This window comes from Typopeltis vanoorti, chromosome 10 (genome assembly GCF_054136105.1).
Source record: "Typopeltis vanoorti isolate ZY-2024b chromosome 10, IOZ_Tvanoo_1.0, whole genome shotgun sequence".
NCBI lineage: Eukaryota > Metazoa > Arthropoda > Arachnida > Uropygi > Thelyphonidae > Typopeltis > Typopeltis vanoorti.
The window spans coordinates 90,583,643-90,606,703 of NC_143558.1; the positions used below are offsets into that span (position 1 = coordinate 90,583,643).

General features: G+C 36.9%; 1 protein-coding gene across 2 annotated transcripts in view; it reads right to left on the reverse strand.

Annotated features, from left to right (window-relative positions):
• LOC150102584 (inactive ribosomal protein S6 kinase delta-1) overlaps positions 1–23,061 on the reverse strand; it is a 519,967-nt gene that overhangs the window by 243,179 nt on the left and 253,727 nt on the right. For both annotated transcript variants that reach the window (XR_016548936.1, XM_090399211.1), the window contains exon 8: positions 8,445–8,594. Coding sequence is in view for 1 of the 2 variants with exons in the window: in XM_090399211.1 (XP_090255337.1) it covers positions 8,445–8,594 (150 nt within the window). In the remaining variant the exon portion in view is untranslated. The remainder of the gene's footprint in view (positions 1–8,444; positions 8,595–23,061) is intronic.

Here is a 23,061-nt window from a genome sequence, read left to right on the forward strand (position 1 = left end):
ATATTACTTCTTTCTCAATTAATGAGCTTGTGCAGCAAGCATAGCAAGCATGGAGAATTCGCCACTGGATAAGAGGATGATTGCTAAACAGATATCAAAAATTGACATACGAGTATATTGACATACGAATATACTCGTATGTCAATTACACTTTGGGGAAAAAACAGGTGACTAGATTTTATGATATAGGAAATAACCTGAAAGGAAATACTTAGCTGTTTGCTGATGATGCAAAATTAAGTAGAATAATAGTTAATCAAGGCAATGTGGAGAGCTTGAAGGATGATTTAACACGTTCGCTGCCAACTACGAGTATACTCGTAGTTGGTATACGAGCATCACAAGCCAACTACGAATATACTCGTATGACGCTTACCGCCGGTAACGAGATTACCCGTACTGACCTTGAAGAAATGAAACTGCTTGGCGTGCAGAGCTAGCAGCGAAAGTGTGTATACTTGTAGATGGTATATGAGCCTCACAAGCCAACTACGAATATACTCGTATGTCAATTACCATTGGCAACGAGATTACCCATACTGACCTTGAAGAAGTGCAATTGCTTGGTGTACGGTAACAAACTATGCCCGAGTAGCGTGGCAGTGAACATGTTAAATAGGCTGTCAGTATGGGCAAAAAATATGGGTATCAGTTTAATGTGAAGAAATGTAAACTTATTCATTTTGGGATAAAAGATTACAAGCTGTGTATAACATTGATGGCACTGTTTTCCAGGGAATAGATGAACCTAGAGATTTCAGGGTGGTGGTGGTGGCAGACACAGGGTTACAGTTTAGAGGATATATTGCTAAGGTTGCTAAGGTAGCTCATAAGATTACTTGACTACTAAAGAACACAATAACAAGTAGAGATAAGGAAGTTGTTATTCCTCGATACATCCACATCTGGATTACTGTGCTCAAGTCTGGTCTCCTGAGTTTCTTGGAGATGATGAAGTGGTGTAGAAGATTCAGAGGCGAGTGGTCTGTAAATTGCAGAAGTTGGTTGAGAGAAAAAAAAAGAGGGGATATGATAGAAACATTTAAGTTGCTTAAAGGGTTTCATAGGATTGATGCAGGGGAAATGTTTCAGCACTGGCTAGAAGGGCAAGAAGGGGTTATCCCTGGAAGTTGAATAAAGGTGTGGTTAGCAGAGATGTGAGGACTAGATTTTTTGTTTGCAGAGTTGTGAATGAGTGGAATGGGTTGCTAGAGTCAGTTGTGAGTGCCTTATCTGGTAATGGGTTCAAGGAGAGGTATGACAGATTTTGTGTATAGTTTGGGTCTCCTGCGACGAGTCTTCAGACTCCATGGATGTGCCTGTACAATAATAATAATGCCGGCCTCGTTGGTTGAGCAATTAGCATATCTGCTGTCCAGTCAAAAGGCTGCGGATTTGAATCTCGCCATGGGCATGGATGTTTGTGTTTGTCTGTGAAAATACCAGTGGTGGTGGTGGGGAGTAGATGGTGCTGGTGTAGCTGATGCAGCTCGCTGTAGTTGGTGGATGGAGTGGTGGAGTCAGACAGTTGTAGAGTAGGTGCCCTCCCTCAATGAGTATTTGGACTCCTTGAAGGTGTCATGCAATAATAATAATAATAATAATAATAATTATTATTATTATTATTATTATTATATAGGTATCTCCATGGAGTTAGAAGACTCATTTCGGGAGATCCCTTATTCTCACTAGCCATTAATCACACAATACCTATCACATCTCTCTCTCTCTCTCTCCTTAAAATCATTCACTGATGAAGAACTCACATCTCTGGCAATCCAATTCATCCTGCAAGCAAAAAATCTAGTCCTAAACATCCTTGCTAACCACACTCTTACACAATTTCTATTGGTGACTGCTTGTTCTCTTTCCTCCTGCCAGGTACTAAAAAAGTCTTCAGTTTCAATCCTATAAAATCCCTTTAATAACTTATATGAGGTGTGGCTATTAAAATAACGAGACTGGTTGCAAAAATGTGGTTTATTATTACAATTGTAGAACTTAATTGTTATCCCCTTCAACATACTCCCCCCCTCCTCTATCTGTACACTGTTGCATACAATTTTCCATTGTTGGAAGCAGTGCTGCAAGTCATCAGGTTATTTGCTTCAGTAGCACTGCTGTTTCCTCCTTTACCTCATCCACTGACTGAAAATGGGTGCCCTTCAATGCGGATTTCAACTTTGGAAAAAGATAAAAGTCATATGGAGCGAAGTCCAGAAACAGAAACAAAGAGACAATCGATGCACTGGAAAACTCCCATGTCACCAAGAGTGAAAAAAGCAAGAATGAGCAAGTCAAAACTGAAGGCAGTGCAGATCGTTTTTTTTTTTTTTTTTTTTTTTTTTTTTTTTTTTTTTTTTAATATATCAGTGGCGTGGTAATGGTTGAATGAGTATCAGAGGGTCAGACAATTAACCAACATTATTACCTTGAGGTTCTGGCCAAGCTCAGAGAACGAGTGAGGAAGAAGAGACCTGATCTGTGGAAGAACAATGCTGGACTTAGCTCCATGCAACTTTTACCTTTTTCCAAAGTTGAAATCCGCACTGAAGGATACCCATTTTCAGTTAGTGCGGATTTCAACTTTGGAAAAAGGTATCTTTTTCCAAAGTTGAAATCCGCTGAAATACCCTCCTCTATCTATACACCATTGCATATGAAATCGGGAGCGCTACTGAAGCAGATAACACCTGATGACTTGCAGCACTGCTTCCAACAATGGAAAATTCATATGCAATGGTGTATAGATAGAGGAGGGAAGCATGTTGAAGAGGATAACAATTAAGTTGTACAATTGTAATAATAAATCACTCATTTTTGAAATTATGGATTCTACAACCGTGTTAAAATAACTCTTTTTATTATCCCGATGTTTCGATCTTCATATCAAGATCATCATCTGGAGCATACATAAATATACAAGACAAGCTGCGTTACATTTCAAACCGTAAGCTAGAGAAACAATTATTTGATCACATGCTACTCACTAGCATGACCTCTAGTGAAAAAAAAAAAAAAATTACATCAAGCTAGATTTCATTTATGATTACATGAATAAACATTCTTGCTTACAGATGGTTTTCATTCTAGTAACAGTGATGTCCTATTTCTATTATTACAATTGTTATTTTTGATTAAAAAAAAAAAAATTTATAAATTACAACATGAATAAACATTCATTCTTATAGATTTTTTCTTTAACAGCGATGTCCTATTTTTTAGTATTGATTCTAGTATTAATATACTAAAAAATAGGACATCACTGTTTAAGAAAAAATCTATAAGAAAGAATGTTTATTCATGTTGTAATTTATAAATATTTTTTTTTTTTTTTAATCAAAAATAACAATTGTAATAATAGAAATAGGACATCACTGTTACTGGAAAGAAAACCATCTGTAAGCAAGAATGTTTATTCATGTAATCATAAATGAAATCTAGCTTGATGTAATTTTATTTTATTTTATATTTTTTTTTTCACTGGAGGTCATGCCAGTGAGTAGCATATGATCAAATCATTGTTTCTCCAGCTTATGGTTTGAAATGTAACGCAGCTTGTCTTGTATATTTATGTATGCTCCAGATGATGATCTTGACATGAAGATCGAAACGTCGGGATAATAAAAAGAGTTATTTTAACGCAGTTGTAGAATCCATAATTTCAAAAATGAATGCTGATCACCGTGTAACACTAAAAGAAAGGTTGATGATAATAATAAATCACATTTTTGCAACCAGTTTCGTTATTTAATATCCACACCTCGTATGCTTCTATCATGTCTTCTCTTTTTCATCGATCAGCTAGTTTTTGAAGCCCACAAACTGTCAATCAATTCTCATAGGGAACAAATCATCCTCGACAACAATCTTTGTCACTCTCCTCTTGATCCTCTCCACCATTTCTTCATCCCCCACAGAATCTGGGAATGAAGAAGTCCAGATCTGCACACAATAGTCCAGTTGTTTTCCTTCTCTAACCCTACACGTTATTGTGTTCTCCAATAACCATATAATTTGATGCGCAGTTTTTGCTACCTTTACAATATGCCCTCTAAACTTCAATTCCTTGTTCACAATCACCCCCCCCCAGTCCTTGGCCTCATCAATTACCTACTGTTCAGTTCCATAAATATAGTACACAGCTCATGATCTCTTCTTCCTAAAGTGCATCACCTTACATTTGGATCTATTAAATTGGTAGCTATTGATCTTTACCCATACTGCTAGTTGATTTAAGTCTTCCTGCAGTATCTCTGCATCACCTTCATTTACAATTGCTCTTCCCAGTTTAGCATCATCAGCAAACAAGTAAATATTTCCTGCCAAATCATTTCCTATATCACTGATGTACAAATTAAATGAGAGGACCAAGTACTGAGCCCTGTGGTTCACACCACTGGTCACCTGACCTCTCCTGAATTCAATTCCTCCATAAACCACTCTTCGATATCTGTCCATCAGCCATCCTCTAATCCAAATTACCAGATTTATATCAATCCCCAATTTGCTCTAATTTATGCAACAGAGTTCTATGTGTAATCCTGTCAAATGCCTTTACAAAGTCTAGCAATATTGTCTAACTTCATAGTCTAGTCTATATAGGTAATAATATAGTCTAATCTCAAGTCTTGGTATAGTCTAACTCGACTATACTAAGCAATGAAAGATAGCATAATAAGTGGGCAGTAAATTTTGCAAACTGTGCTAATAACTTCCTTATGTCATCACCCAATAATGCATTTATATTTCTAAACATAACACAAACAGGAACAAAGTGATGTGAATTAGTGGTTCACACTAAGCACTGAGCTCTTGAAATAATGATTTCAAGAGCTCAGTGCCACAAAGAATGAATTTTTCTTGATGCATAGAAGAATGTTTATCATCAAGCAATATCTATAAAACTTCCACACATTTCGTTCATTAGAGTACTGCTAAAATAGCTTGCAGTAAGTTCCACCCTCACATCACATCACAAACTTATACTGGAAACAGGCCATGCAACAATATCTGCAAATTATGCTTCACACTTGGATTAATGACTTTCTAGAATATGGAGGTCAAAAGTGACTTAAAACAGAACCTAGCAACTGAAATTACACAGAGCAAAACAGTTGAACAAACAGCTATCTCAAAGCATTACATCATAATGCATTCTTCAAAATTATTTGTTTTCTAAAGAAGCAAAATATAACATGATTATAATTTAATTATAGGTGTGCAAGAAATATGCTTTCTGACTATGATGAATAAACACCTCTTTGTTATTTTACATATCAACTTCTATTGTCAAAATACACACAAAACAATTCCTTTGTGGTGATATAATAAGCCTCAAAATCCCATTTAAGTTATATGAGAAATGCTATTCTTATATTAGGCAGGTAGACGAGCGATTACTACAAAATAAGCTAACATATTATTCAATCACTAGAAAAAATACTGCATTTCAATTTGTTGCACTTTTTTTTTATCATTTCATTTTCTTTTCTGAACTTTAGAATACAACATTCAGCGAAGGTTTGTAGGGGTGCTGCATGATGGGCTGATGTTTAAGTTGCAGTGCATGTCAGTGGATGTCAGGTTGGTCAACTGGATTCAGGATTGGCTGTCCAATAGGTATCAGAGAGTTGTGTATGGTGGGACAGTTTCAAGGAGGCAGAGGGGTCCCACAGGGCTCCGTACTGGGACCTATATTGTTTAACCTTTATATTAATGATATTGTCAGTGGATTGCAGGGGAATATTCAGTTGTTTGTGGATGATATGAAGCTGGGAAGGGTTATTGGTAATAGTGCAGATGTGGTAAGCTAGACAAACAGGTAAATGAATGGGGGTATCGGTTTAATGCAGAAAAATGTATGGTCTTGAGGTTTGGGATACATCGATGAGACGCTGCATACTCTATTGGAGGAACTATATTGAAGGAAGTAGGAGAGACAAGAGATCTGGGATTGATGATTGATAGAAATCTGAAATTTGGGGGACATATTGCAAAGGTGGTGAAGGTAACACAGAGGATTGTTGCTATTATGAGAAGGAGCTGACCTGCAGAGATAAAAGAGTTATCATTCCATTGTATAAGACCCTGTTTAGACCACACTTAGACTACTGTGCTCAGATTTGGTCCTCAGGATTTGAAGGGGATTAATTAACTGTGGAAAGGGTACAAAGGTGGATAACAAAGATGGTTTCAGGACTACAATGTTAGTTATGAGGATCGGCTGAGGGAATGTGGCTACAGAGTTTGGTGGATAGAAGAAGGAGAGGTGATATGATTGAGACTTTTAAACTATTGAGAGGTAACAGGGTTGACACTGGGGAGTTCTTTTGCTTGGTTGAATAGCAGGAAGGAGTGATGACAAGGGGCCATCTCTGGAGGTTACGAAAGGAAACTGTGAGCAAGAGGGGTGAGGAGTGGTTTCTTTGCATGGAGGATGGTTGAACCATGGAATGCATTGCCTGATAGAGTGGTGAGGGCGAGAATGGTCATTGAGTTTAAGGAATGGTATGATACTTTGTTTCTTAGGAGGGACCTCCCATGATGAGGCTTTTGAGTCCATGGAGACCTGAATAATAATTTTTTTTTTTTTAACATTTTATTATTTCTCAGATAAATTACATACATTATATGAACACAATTATGCATAACAAACACTTTCTCGTACATAAAGTTTTTTTTAAATAATAATAATAACAATAACAGTTTACAACGTATATTCATAATATTCATAATGATAATTATTACAGATGTTTCTTTGCAATTTTACACTCTATATATACAATATCAATGGATATAATCACTCATATATATTGCATACTTTTGTTACAGTTATTACATACATTACATACATTTGATTACATATGATACATTACTTACATTTTTTTACATATGATACTTACATTACATACATTTGTTTACATATAATACATACATTACATACATTGCTTTACATGTGACACATACATTACATGCATTTGGTTACATATGATACATCTTGGATGAGAACTAATTTCTCTGCTTTCATCCTTGAAGCTTATATGTAAGCTTATCTGAGGATGACACCAGTTGGTTATTATTTATTGGTTTTTTGTTGTGTTGGGAAGCTACGAAATCTATAATTGAGAAATTCGTGCGCACACACATGCACGCACGCATAATAATAATAATAATAACATATCATGATAGTAAATGGGCAGTATGCAAAGTTATTTGCTCCAGCATGTCATACTCATGAAATAAGGCAATATGCACAATATAGTAGCAGGCACACACTTTTAAAGCAAAAATGCTACTGAATGTTAAATGGGATATTTGGACAAAACCATGAAACAGCACCTGAACAAACTGGTTGTCAAGTGGAGTAAGTTCAGTACACTGATCCATCCATAATATCAAACACAGAATCAAGACTGTCCTATTTGTTTCATCATCTTCTTAGTATATAACTGCATAAAGAATGAATTCCAGTTTTTTTTTCTTGTGACCCCACACTTGAAAGGTCACAAGCTATAACACTTCAACCCTTGTTGCAAAATGTGTGGGCAAGTGATTACAGAGAAAATGAAGCCTGTTGATATGTTTATATTTTTTGGGAGAGATTGTTCCAAAGAATAGAGAATGCTTATGAGAAGTTAGTTTGGTGTGTTTGAAGGTAGACAGTGTATGGGTGTTGGTCAGTGGCTGTTCTAGCTCTTCTATGGTTAGAAGTGGAGAAATTGTAGAAGCTAATTCAAAGGAGCAATACTCATGAAAGTACCTATAGAACAGGCACATGCTGAAACAGAGTGCTTATGATAAAGACTAAAGGGAGTCTGTAAGGGAAGGGTCATCTATTAATTAGATTGTCCTCTTCTGAATATCATCAAGAATTCTTAGAGAGGTCTCAGGTGCTCTAGCCCAAATGTGAGAATAGCACTCCAAAGTTAGACAGATCTGAGACTTATAGAGTGTTAGGAGTTGAGAGGAGAAGAAGTAATGTTTAGAAAAGAAAATAACACCAAGCTTTTTAGAGCTCATATTTCAGCAGCCATTTTTGCCAAGTTTGGAACAGTTGCTGGACATGTGTAATGTCTTTTAAAAGTCTACTGTTTTCTTTAAAATAAATTTAGTAGGATACATAATAGCATTCTGATGAATATCATTTCTGTATGAAGTATATTAGAGATATACTTAGCAATAGGTTTCAGAAGACTACTTTTCTACTAATGCCTAGCAATTAACTTTGTATTAATAGTGGTATTGCCATCTTAAAGCTGATGTGTAATTTTTATGATTTAATAAAAGTAATCACAAAACAATCATATTTAATGAAAATAAATTGAAAATCAATTCAAAATTAATTAACAAATAAAGTAAAATTTGTATTTTCAATATACTGTATGTAGAAAATTTTTAAATTTAAATGATATAAAAATAATAATAAAAGAAAGAAAGAATACCTTTATAACAAATGTTGCACTGGTATCAGTATCTAATACAAGCATTACTTTGCCTACAATTCCTAAAACCCTAAATTTTGCCATCTCATGAAGTGGGCCATATAATGATTGTATTTTGGTTTCAGGAGTTGGAGATAATCTATCATCCACCTGTGAAGTAAATATAAACCAAATCAAAAACTACACCAATTAAAAATTCTATGTAGTGATCCTTTCTGTGAAGCAAAAAGCAAATAATAAATTTATAAAAATTTATAAAATATTATATAAATTTATAAAATTTATCATTTTTATTTATAAATATATAATATAAATTTATAACCAAAACTTCCTACTGACACTGTAGTCAACCTTTCTTCAGTTAATTTGAAGACTGAAGCAGTCAATGCTCTCTCACGGGCCACAACTTCGCCATTGCTCCCAGAAAATTACCCACCGAGGATATAATGATCCAAATTGAATGCGGGATCCACCATCTTCCAAACCACATCGCTAACGATATTAGACTGTATGTAGCTTGTGTTCTCACCAAAGCAAGACCACCAAAAAACCAACATATCCAATAAGGAATATAAATCTCTGCAGGAATTGAAGAAAAACAAAGAAATAGTAATCACCAAAGCGGATAAAGGTAATGCCACAGTAGTACTTAACCAAAAGGATTACACAGGTAAGCTTAATGCTCTACTATTAGATCGAGCTACTTACCTCCCTATTGAGTACAATCCCACCAACTCACAAATTAGAAAACTCCACAGGCTCCTTAAGAAGCTTCCTTAAGAAGTCCTTCTTGGCCTGTAGAACTAACAAATTAAAATCGTTTAACACCATTCCCCCCCCCCATATATATGGACTCCCAAAAATACATAAAGAAAATGTGCCATTATGTCCCATAGTGGATGGCATTGATTCCCCCACATACAAATCAGCTAAACATTTGGCCAAAGTGCTCACACACTATACTGGCAACACACCATCACACATAAAAACTTAGCCCACTTCAAAGCCAGAATAGAAAACCTTACACTCCAACATACTGACATAATGGTCAGTTTTGATGTCTCCTCCTTATTCACAAATGTCCCACTCCAAGAAACCTTAGAGCTAAACCAAACTACATTATTATTATTATTATTATACAAGACCTCATGGAGTCAAAGACTCATCTAGGAGGTCCTTTTATCTCACACACATCTCATCATACCGGGTCTTAAACACATTCAAACTCCTTGCAGACACCACACTCTCAGGCAAGGCATTCCAATCATTCACAACTCTGCACGAAAAAAACCTGCCTCTCACTCCCCTACTCACACCCTCTTTATACAGTTTCCAGGGATGACCTCTGGTTTTCCCCTGATCTCCCACTATTCGCTGTAGAACTTCTCCACCATTGATCCTATAACAACCCCTTACCAACTTGTAGGTCTCTATCATATCTCCCCTCTTCCTTCTCTCGCCACCAGACTCTGCAAATTACATCTTCTCAATCTTTCCTCATACTCAACATTCCAGAGGTCAGAAACTACCTTAGTCAGTCGCCTTTGGACCCTTTCCAACATCTCTTCATCCTTCTGAAAACCAGGTGACCAAATCTGGGCACAATAGTCCATGTGTGGCTTAATCAAAGCCTTATACAATGGAACAAGAATCTCCCTACTTCTACACGTCAGTGTCCTCCTCATCATTCCCAGAAGTCTTTGTGTTGTCTTCACAATTTTGGCGATGTGTCCCCTAAATTTTAGATCCTTATCCACTATCACTCCCAGATCTCTTATTTCGTCTACTTCCAACAATATATTCTCACCAAGCATAAATTCTGCATCCCATCTTTGTTTTCCAAATTTTAAAACCTTACATTTTGCAACATTGAACTCACATCCCCATTTGCTTGCCCAATCACTCAATTTATTCAAGTCTTCTTGCAAGGCCACAACATCTTCACTACTCTTTATGGTTCGTCCCAACTTTGCATCATCTGCAAACAACTGAATATCTCCATCCAAATCTTCGCCAATATCATTAATATACAAGTTAAATAGTAATGGCCCTAAAACAGATCCCTGAGGCACTCCACTAGTGACTTTCCCTTTCCTGGATATTGCTCCCCCATACACAACTTGTTGATACCTATCAGATTGCCAGTCTCCAATCCAATGCACTAATCTAATATCCAACCCCATCTGCTCTAGCTTGACTGTCAACTTATCATGAGGTACTCTATCAAAAGCTTTTGCAAAATCCAAGTATATTACTGTGTATCCTTCTCCTCTGTCCAAGGAAGCAGTCACTTTATTGTAATAAGTAAGTAGATTACTAAAACAAGACCTCCCTTTAGCAAATCCATGCTGTCCATCAAAGATTATACCATTGTTGTCAACCCAACTCTGGATCCTAGTTCTCACAAGCTTCTCCAACAACTTAATCACAACACCTGACACACAGATAGGCCTATAGTTTGATGCTTGAGTTCGATCACCTCCTTTATGAAGTGGCACAATCTTGCCCTCCTTCCACTCTTTAGGGACTTGACCAAGTGCAAGACTCGTATTAAAAAAATATGTCAAGGCAGGTGTCAACTCTCTGGCACATTCCTTCAGAATACGCGGTGATATATTATCAAGTCCCACAGCCTTATTTACATCTAGTTTACTCAACTCCCCAAACACCTCTTGCTCACTTACAGTCAGTCTCTCCTCCCCATCATCAATTGCTCTCAATCTCTCCATAAAATCACATTCACAAGATTGAAAGATCTTTATGAACTGCTCATTAAGTATCTCCACCACACATTCTGCAACAGCTGTCTTTATACCATTTCCTCCAATCAATGTCATCCTTCCATAATCATTCTTTCTTTTGCTGGCTACATATCGAAAGAACTCCCTAGGATTCTTTTTAGCTTCATTAGCTAACTGCTGTTCATACCTCTCTTTAGCTACTCTCACCAACCAAGTCACTCTCCTTGCCTGGTCTTTGTAGAACTCATGAAATTGGTTACTTCCACTTCTCTTATGCTGCCTCCACAATGCCCTTTTTCTCTGTATTGCATGCTTAATCTCTTTATTCATCCATCTCACACCTAACTTATTTAACCTTCTCACCCGTGGTATACATTTAGACATTGCATCCACTAAATATTTTTTGAAAATCCCCCAAGCTGCATTGATCTCTTTTCCAGCTAACTCCTCATTCCATGCTACACCTGCAAGCTGTCTCCTGAGCTCTTCATAATCACCCCCTTGTAGTTCCACATATACCATTTTTTCACAGGGGTCCTTGCACTGCTGGCAACCACCCAAGTAATCACCTCATGGTCACTTTCACCAATTGGTGGATGATTTGATACCTCATTGATAATTACATCCTCCGATGAGATGACCAAATCCAAGACCCTTAATCCTCTTGTGCCCTCTGTTACATACTGTCTGAAGTAGTTATCCGTCAAAAACTCAAGAAACTCATTTTCTTTACTTCCAGTTGCTATCTCTTCATTCCAGTCTATATTGCCATAATTAAAATCACCCATAATGATCACCCTTTTCTTATTTGCTTGGATTATTTGACTATACATTTCACTATCACCACCATCCACATTACCAGGTCTATAACAACATCCCACCAAGTATTTGATTCTATTCACCTCTATCTCACACCATACTGCCTCAAAACCACTGGCCCCATTTCCCTCTTGCATCTCTACCTTGTATGGACATAACTCTTTCTCTATCATCAATAGCACTCCCCCCTCCCTTTTTACCCCTTCTATCCTCACGAAACACATCATACCTTTCCATCTCTATTCCTGCCAGGATGTCATCCTCATCTAACCATGTCTCACTTATTCCGACAATCTCTGGGTGCACAGACGCAATTAGTGCAACCATTTCATCCGCCTTGTTTCTTATACTTCTAGCATTGGTATACAAACACAACAACTCATTTCTGGATCTACAGCTAGTTCCACTGATACCACTCACTCGATGTGATCTCTCCATGCTGGACTGGGGCCATTTCCCTTTCTGCTTCTTCATTTAGAACCCTTTGCAATTCCATCTGTTTCCTTTTGATCCCTGATCATCCCATTACTTTCCTGCCTACACATTCTCTCACCTCCTCTTGGAGCATCCACCTTTCTCACGCTGTGTATCCCTGTCCACCCTGAGCCTCCCCGTTTCCCTGCTCCTCTTGCACACCCATTCTCTCATTTTCTATACTCATACCACTCACTTCCACATTCATTTCCACTCCTTCAATCTCTCCTGTCTTACTCTCCTGCTCTTCCACATCACTCCCATCTCGATCTGATTCATTCTCTCTATTCACTTCTCTACCTTCCAGCAGCAGTCTCTCCAAGCGACTCACACCATAACCACTCAAATGCAGTCCATCGCTCCCATACAGCTCACTTCGTCCCTCAAACTCAATCCACACATTAACAAACTGTACTCCCATCTCCTCACACATTTCAGCCAGCATATCATTCATAATCCTTGCTCTCCGCCTCATTTCACCACAATCATACCTAGGCAACACACTGACCACCCTTCCTGTCACACTATTCTCCTTTATCTTTCCAAGCAGTCTCCTGACATTCATTTTGACATGCTCTTTGTTCTCTCTCAAATCATTCGTACCAATTAATACAATTAACTCTTTTGCTCGTTCCCGGTTCATATTCAATGCCTCAATCACTCTACTCATTTTACCGCCTGGAAAACATACCTTGTGCATTTCATCCTCTAGCACACCTTTAATAATGGAGTCGCCATACAACGCCACTCGCTCATCTTTTGTTAACTCTTTCATGGCATCATGATTTATTTTAATAGTTTTGACCTGAATTCTCTTAATTTCATTCCGCATCCATTTCATTTCTTGCTTCATCCAATCCAATTCACCTTCTGAACCTAGCGACACATTCACTCTATCATTAAATCTTTCTAACTTTCTAACTCTCGACCCCCTCTTCTCACTTTCCCTCTCATTCATCCTTCTTTGTTTCCGTACTTTCGGTCCAACATACGTCCAACTTTCGCTATCATTCTTCTCACTTTTACTGTCATTCATCTTTCTTTGGTTCAGTACTTTCGTTCCAACATGCGTCCAACTTTCGCCATCAGTCATTCTTTTTTCGCTATTATTCATTCTTTCGATTTTTTTTACTTGTGATTTCTGCACGCCATTTCTACTTTCATTTGTTCTCTCAATTTCGTTTCTTTCCGCCTCACTTTCGTCCCTTTTAACATCCGTTACGGTTGTCAAATCGCTCTTTTTCTTTTTTCCTGATTTTTTAACATTTTTTCGCCTGTCTTTCTCGCCATCCTTCTCTTTCAAACGTGCACTCGCGACACAATCGGTACTAGCACTTTCTGTCATCAACTTCATATTCGCATTCATCAATTCCTCGTTCAGGTCACATTTCGCACACACCCTTCTTCCATCCGCACTAAACATCCACAAATCATTAATGTAATCGAAGGAATACATATAACAGACCTCACACTTAACGAACCGACTGAAATCCAAATTAAAATCCTGGAATGACAATGCCGCCGCCATTTTTTTTTTTTTTTTTTTTTCTCTGCAGGTTACTAGGTCTAATATTAACGTTTTCGTATTTAGTTTAAGCAAGAAAAAAAAACCCACACTAATAATATCGGTAGCGTACAACGTTTACAGCCGCTCTTACTTAAACAATTACGCATATATACTTAATTATTCCTAGTAAAACTTATCTGAATCAGGAGCTCTTCAAAACACGTTCGTAGCGCTTGACCCACTAGCGCCCTTTTTTCAACATCTCTTCATCCTTCTGAAAACCAGGTGACCAAATCTGGGCACAATAGTCCATGTGTGGCCTAATCAAAGCCTTATACAATGGAACAAGAATCTCCCTACTTCTACACGTCAGTGTCCTCCTCATCATTCCCAGAAGTCTTTGTGTTGTCTTCATTTCCTCCCAATATCTCAGCCCTATTTCAGTTCACAATGAACTCAGGTTATTTCGTTTGGCAAGGAAAATTCTACAAACAAATAGAGGGGACAGCCATGGGTTCACCACTCTCCCCACCCTTGGCCAACTTTTTTATGGAGACTTTTGAAGAGAAAGCCTTAACCTCTGCCCCACAAAAACCAACCATTTGGCTTTGCTATGTAGATGATGTATTCGCTATTTGGCCACATGGCTCTGATACACTCCTCTCCTTCCTAACACACTTAAACAACCAACACCCGAGAATCAAGTTCATCCTGGAAAAAGAGAAAAACAACAGCCTTCCTTTCTTACACACACTAGGCACCTGCCAGCCTGGTGGAACCTTGGTTTTCTCAGTTTATAGAAAACCCACCCATACAGGCAGATACATTCACCAACAATCCCTACCTCACAACAATGTGGAGTTATTAAGACATTACACAACAGAGCTAAACTTACCGTTTCAAATGACAATGCCCTAACCACAGAACTAAACCACATCCTCAACACTTTCTCAGCCAATGGCTATTCCCCCCCCCCCAAAAAAAAAAAAATCCAAAAAATATTGAAACCAATAAACCACAACCCCCCGCCCCCTCACAACAAGGATTACTCTAAATCCATCACCATACCTAAATCCGAGGCACCTCGGAAAAAATTACCAAAATCCTAAAAAAACACGACTTGACCTCTTGTTACAGACCATATAGAAAATTGGCATCCCTTATCCACTCCACTAAAGACCAACCACTTCCCCTAGACCTACCTGGTGTTTACCAGGTCCCTCGCAGCTGTAAGTTGTCCTACTTTGGCCAAACAGGCAGGACAGCGAATATCAGAATTTCAGAACACAAGGACTACATCCAGTTTCACCAGTACAGCCACTCTGGTCTTGCAAGCCATACTCTGGATACACGCCACAGAATACAGTGGAAGAAAGCCACAGTAATACACCATACTAAATTCAAATTTGAAAGGCTATTCATGGAATCAGCCTCAGCCCTAGGAAACAGTCCAAACCTCAACAAATTTGGTTACATGAGACTGCCCCAAATTTGGGAGATTTACATCAGAAGATGTAAGTCTCCCAAAGACCTTCAGCCCAATTGCCAAGAATACCTACATAGCCTGCTAGGGGACACCATCAGGACTTTTAGGAGTAACAATAGTTTCCTGCTTCGTCCTCATTTACTGTGTGTAGTACCTGCATGCACGTGTCTTTATTTTAAGTTCCTGTGAAGATGGCAACGTGACATTGCCAAAATATTGGAAATATAGATTAAAGTTTAATTTAATTACATCCTGTGTACGTTGTAAATTCCTTAAATTATTTTATAAGCATGTTTAACCAACATCTAAGCCTTTCTATGAGAATTTTATAAGCAGATTTTATTTTTATATAAAAATATAAGATCTGATAATGTTGGAGTCTTGACAAGTAACAGGCTGATTTGGAGGAAAATTGTAGATAGGAAGTTAGTAATGATGTAATTTTTCATGTGGTACTATCATATCCTGTACACCCCTTGAGTAAATATATCAGGAATTTGACGATGATGATGATAATGATGCTAAACTGGAAGGAATTCAGTTCCATCATTTAAAAAAAAAAAAAAGATTGTATCAAAGGGAAGGGATATTTTATCAAAATATCCCTTCACTTTTTCTTCTCACCTGAAAGCAGTTTATAGCACCTCATGAAAGTACGAGTTAGAAAATGATTAATGATTCATGATTATATATATGTATATTCTTTGAAGGATCTTAACAAATGTAAAGCAAAAACTCCACAACGAATGTTTATTTGGATGCTGCATCTGAAGAAATAGCAAGCTAAATGAATATTACTAAGATACCACTAATTTAAGCTATTAATTATCATCATCATTATTATTACTATTATTATCATCATTATTATTACTATTATTATTATTATCATTACTATTATTATTATTACATGACAATAATATTATATATATTATTATATGAAGAGCATCTACTCTACAACTCTCCGTCTCCACCACTCAATCCACCAACTACAGACACCCACATCATCTACTGCCCACCACCACCACCACTATTATTTTCACAGACAATCACAAACATCCATGCCCAAGGTGGGATTCGAACCCACAGCCTTTTGGCTGGACAGCAGATACGCTAACCACTTGGCCAACCAGGTTGGCCTGGTTAATGACATGCACAATGGATCCATCATAATACACATACATGAAGTATAAATAAACAGGTGTAAAATATCACATGAAAAAAAAAAAATTATCATGTTCGTTTTACAAGTTTTTTCTTTTGGAAATTACACCTAAAGAAATGTTATTGTTTGCATTACTTAATAACTCAATAACTTAAACTTAACTTTTTTAAACTAATGTGATGCATGAGGTATGATGTCACTATGTAATGATGTAAATGCATGTTCATATATGGCAATTTCGAAAGATGTAAAAATTGTGTGACGTCATCATGTCCAGATGTTCAATCCATGACCATATAGAGAAGTTTCGAGAGATGCACAAATGTATATAAAATGAAGTCTGGGCCTTTATAAGCTCTAGCATCGAGAGGGACTTCATCTTGGGGTTTTACCTTCTGTTACCTGGGTCTGCCGCCACATGAAGTCCACTGTCGGTCATTAAAAGAAAAGCATTGGTCGTCTTAAGTTTCTCCGCCTTCTCTTACTTGGGTCCACTGCCACTTGAGGTCCACTGTCAGTCATCAAAAGAGAAGTGTCTTACATCTGAAGGTCCAGTTCATTCCTTGAGTCCACCACAAGATGTTTGCTGTCTACTGTAGGAACAGCTTGTTAGAAGAGAGCTGCCCCATTGCCACCATGGAAAAGGAATCTTTGCCGGTATAGGAACCACTCGTTGTGCAGCTGTTGCTGGTACATCACTGAATTAAGGGTTTAAGAGGGTACAGAATTATCAATGACTCAGACAAAGAAGAAGTTTGGTGGGAGATCAAGAACGAGCCTGCAGAAGGAAATAACATATACAGAAGTTGCAATCTTTTGTAAAGATTGCAACTCACTGTAAGTACTTAGATATGTAATAATTTCGAGCAATTCACATCAAGCGTATCTCTGTTCGTAGGCAATTGTGATGGCAAAATAATTATGATAAGATTGTGTAAGTTAATATTGTAAGAGTAAGAAAAGTACTGTATGAGGCAGCATAAGTTAATATGTGATTTAAGCTCATTGAGGGTGTGCTTTACATTCAAATTGCATAAGAATGACTAGTAAGATGTACTAAATTGTATTTAGGTTTTAAGAGCAGAAGTCTAGGAGAACTAGAACTAATTTAGAGATATTTGTGTGTAACTATGAAATGTGATTCAATTGTATAAATATGCTAATATGGATCAAACTATGTATTAAGAATTCTTGTTTAGAATCTTATAGCCTCGCACTCAATACACAGTCTAACTGGCATAGTCGAAAAACAAATAAATTTGTTAGACTATGGAGAGTGTGAACAAAAATAAAATATAGTAGAATATAGCAAAATGGCAGCAGCTGACAATTAAGGCAGTTGACATTTTAAAGCCTATAAGAAATAAGGATTAAGACAAAGCAAGGAAGATTACACAGGTATGGAAATGATCACGATCATTGTTGTGATAATGATCGTTCATTATCACAGCAACTGAATCTATGGCCATTTTTTGGCTCATGTACTATAGATAGCTGATTATTATCATTTATAATATATTTCATTACGATTTCAATTCACTTTGTTCCTAAAAATGACCTGATTCAACCTAAAACTAAGAAAACAAAATATTTTGGCACAAATCCTAAATACCAAATTTCACCCGCCCAGAGTAAAGTACAGTTATTATTATGTATCATTTTAAATTGTTCTAACAAATTTTGACACATGAAAAGTGGTCTGATCTGAACCAAAATATCTCAAATTTTTGATAAAGATTCAGTCACTTTTGTCAAAATACATTCAATAATATAGATATGTTCAGAGAGGGGAAAAAAAATTCTAACTGAGGCACATGCATTTTGGATATAAGCTGGTGATAAGGATATGAGAAGAGATGATACATAGAAATCAAAGAATATTACAATCAATCTCACTATGGGAAAGACCATCATAACAAATTCAGTGTGCTATAATAAACTATTCCTGTAGTCCCTATTAATTCTCTATAGTGAGAATTGACTGCATATGGCTAAAGAGAATCCAAGAGAAGGAAGGAGAATAGTGGTGTGACAGGACTCTATACTTTAGCGTATACTCTATACCAGGGGTGGCCACAACGTGGCTTGTGAGCGGCATGTGGCTCGCATTCATGCATCACGAGAACTCTTCACGATCTACGAGGAAAAAATAAACAAAAAGAGGAGGCAACAAAAAAGAGGAACAAAATTAAAAAAAAAAAAAAAAAAAGAGAGAAGAGAGAGAAAAACAGGGTTAATAAAAATTACTGCAATAAAAAAGTTTAATTCGAAACACGTTAAATGAAGTTTACTTTGAACAATTAGAATAATTTTAAAGTCGAAACACAATAATTTCAGTTACTTATTTACTAGTAGAGGTCTTCCTTATATCCATTTTCTTAATAAGCTCCTTAAAATTAGGTGTATAATTAGTCAAAGCAGTTCTTACAAACTTGTTGCAACCCATGCCACACTCACTCACTCCCGTACCATCGTATCGGTCAAAGGCTGTAGCTCTTCTAAGTCTTACCGGAATTATTTTGGCTCCAAAAGGACGCGTTGTTGGCCACCCCTGGTCTATACTTTATACTTAAAGCCATTATTATCATTAATGTTAAAATTATTGAAATTGTATGGAAATGGTCTGAAGGGGATTATCCAGTTGTTTGCTAATGATGTAAAAACTGAGATGGGCAGTAGCTAATAAAGCACCTGTAGAGATTGACAGGATGATTTAAAAGACTGAGAGTGTATTCAAAGGAAAATGGTTATCACTTCAGGAAGCAAAGTGCAAGGTTATACAATGAGGAGATGAAAAGATTACATGTAGCATACTACAATGATGGAACTGGACTATAGGAAACTGATAACACAAAGGATTTGGGTATGTTTCTGGAGGAGATGAGGTTCAGAGGGAATATTACAAAAGTGGGAGGATAGCTCAAGGGATTGCTTGAATTTTTGAAGAACACACTAACAAGTGGAGATATGTAAATTATTATCCTTATTTTATAAAGTCCCTAATATAGCTACATCTAGACTACTGTTCACAGATTTGGTCTTCTAGTTTCTTGGAGATAAGAAAATTATGGGGAGAATCCAGAGATGAGTGACCAAAAAGGTAAGAAGTCTGAGGAATACTCCTTGTGAGAATAGAATGAAGGTGTGTGTATTTAAAAATTTGGCTGATAGGCAGAAACATGTAAGTTAGTAAAGGAATTTCACAGCATTGATACAGAGGAATTTTTTCATTAAATGATGATGATGAAGAAGATGGTGAGAGAGAGAGAGAGAGAATAAGGAATCACTCCTGGAATTTGCATACGAGTGGAGACGAACAGATTTTTGCCTTGAAAGTGATATACTAGAGGCAGTCATGAGTGTTATGAGTGTTAATGAATTTAATGGACAGTATGCAATTTAATCAATTTAAAGAAAGGTGTTGAGAGAATTATGGTTAGTGTGGGTCTCCACAATGAGGTTTTGGACTCCTTCTTGGAGATATCCATATAATAATAATTTTGTATACTGCACCAAAAAATCATTTTGTTATTTGTATCCCATGACAAGACTGAAACCTTGCCAAAACTATATGCAGTGAGACTTGGTTGACAGCAGATGATATAGTTACAGAGTATGTGAAGGACATAGTCTAATCTTTAAAGGTACCTGTGGCATAACTATAAACAATAAATTACACGATTATATTTTAAGATAATAAATGATCACACAAGTAACTGATGCAAAAATTTGAATCATTATACCATAAGCAAAAACTTACTTCTGACAATACTCTTACTAATAAATGGGTTATGAACATTTCTAGATGCCTGTTGTTTGATGCTGAGACCAGTTTGTTGGCTACAGGCCAAGATTTTGTTGTGGTAACTAAATCCATTCTGTATCTTGATATTTTTACATAATATTGAATGCAACCTGTCAGTACTTTCAAGTGAAAATGCTAATAAAATACACTTTTAAGTTGCTGCTTTACTCTTTAGAAGCAAATTACCTCTATGTAATTTATCTAGTACTGAAATCTGTGCACTGTTTTCATTAAGAAAAAAGAACCAAATATCTATTTTGAAAGTGGATAATGGAAAAGCTGTAGTGGTAATGAATAAGGCCAACTATGAGAGGAAGATAGACTGCCATTTATAGGATACACCTCCACCTATCAAGAAATTAGACATCAATCAAATAAGCTCCTCGATGAAGTTGTTAGCTGGGATCAAAAACTTTGGATAAATTACACATGCATTTTCAAAGGACTCATTTATATGGTCTCCCAAAAATTGATAAAGAAGGTAGAGTGCAGAAAGACCCATCGTGAATTATATTGAATCTGCCACCTATAGAATTGCTATTTTTTTTTTTTATTTTAATTAACTCCCCGTATTGGACAATCCAGATAATTCATCAAGAATTCCACACATTTTCTTGAAAGCAATCAAGAATATTCAAATACAAGAGTCGGATATGTTAGTCAGCTTTGATATTATTTCTATTTTTACAAACATTCTGTTATCTAATAGTATTAGTTTACTATATGATGAGTTACCAACTGGATGATATACCCTTGCAAAGTGATCACTTAGTAACTGAACTATTTCTTCTGCTTCTGTAACTTTCCTACTATCAACATTGAGTAAAGTTATCTTTCCATAACCATTCTTTCTTTTACGTGGTATATAGTGAAAAAGCTCTTAGATTTACTTTGGCCTGCTTAGCTAATTTTCTCTTAAAAACTGATTTAGCCTTCCTTACCATACTAGTTAACTTTCTTGCTTGTGCTTTATACTGCTCATGGGCATGCTGATCACCTTGTTGTTTATATTCCTTCCATGATGCTTTCTTTTTTCACAGCTCTCGCTTTATATTGCTAGTCATCCACTTAATTCCTACTTGGGTTATCCTCCTGACTCTGGGTATGCACTCTGATTCTGCCTTGATCAAAACACTCCTTGACCACTTCCGTTACACTAATGATATTCATTCCATGTAGCTTCTTATGCAATGGTACTGCTCAAAGTTGTCAAGTTTGTCATAACCAGCAGGTTTTTAGTTCTGCATAAACCCTTTCTTGACTGAAATTTCTATGATGAGCAAGCTCCCAGAACAAAACTGCATGGTAATTTTCCCTGATCAGAGGAAGAGTTGCTACTGCAGTTATAGCTAGATCTTCTGATGCTATTACCAGATCCAACACTCTCAAACCCCTGGTCCTTTCCATAATTTGCTGTTTCAGGTAATTATCCCTTAGTAACTGTATAAATTCCATTTCCATTTTGCTATGTGTCCTTTTCTCCTTCTAATCTATATCACCATATTTGAAGTCTCTCATGATAACTGCTCAGCCTGCAATCAATGTGCTAATCTGCTAATGCATGTTGTCCACATTTTCTTCTGGACCTCTAGGTCTATAGCAGCAACCAACAATATATTTTATCCTACTTGCTTTATCTCACACCAGACAGCCTCAACCGAACCATTTCCATCAGATCTACAATCTTCCTTAACTTCTATTTTTGTTGGCTGAGTTCTTCAGCTATCATTAATAATGACCCTCCTCCTCCTCCTGCTTGATTTCTTCTATCTTCTCTGAAAATATAATATCCATTACATTCTATCCCTGCGACTATATCATTCTCTGAAAACCAGGCCTCGCTGCCAATAATTTTTGGTCAAGTTGAACTCACAATGCTAAAAATGCCTCTCCTTTATTTCTGATACTCCAAGCATTGCAACATCACATTAGGCCCACAGCTACCCTTACATAATGTCATTACCTGACCATTCAGATTCGAAACCTGGGAAACTACACCCAGGTCTTCATAATCATTCCTGCACTCATACTCATAAACATGCTTGATTACTCCCCTCCCCCTCAATATCTCTAGTTTCTTGGTGTTTTGCACTTCCAAACTCTCAGTGAACACTTTCTCCAAGCACCTAACTCAAAACCATTTAAGTGCAGTCCATCAAGCATATACCTTATGTCTATCAAATTCACTCCACAGAAAAAAGGCTTAGAAAAAGTTCCTCTAGTCAGCCACTAGGCTCGAACTTATGGCCCTCTTTCTAAACATGCAGGTCCAACTGAGATTTGAACTCGGATCACTGGATTCGGAGTCCCGAATGCTAACCATTACACCACTGAACCTGTTAATAGGGCACATAATGGAATTAAATGGTTAAACCCTAATCAAATCCAGCAGATAACTGACTCCGGCGTTCCAACACCTAAGGATTCTTCTAGGGCACATAATGGAATTAAATGATTAAACCCTAATCAAATCCAGCAGATAACTGACTCCAACGTTCCAACACCTAAGGAGTCTTCTATAGACTGCAGGGTTCCAATCCCTTATATTTCTGGTATCGCTGAACTTATTGGTAGAATTTTGAAGAAGTATCACCTTATTCCCACATATTTTCCTATCAACAAT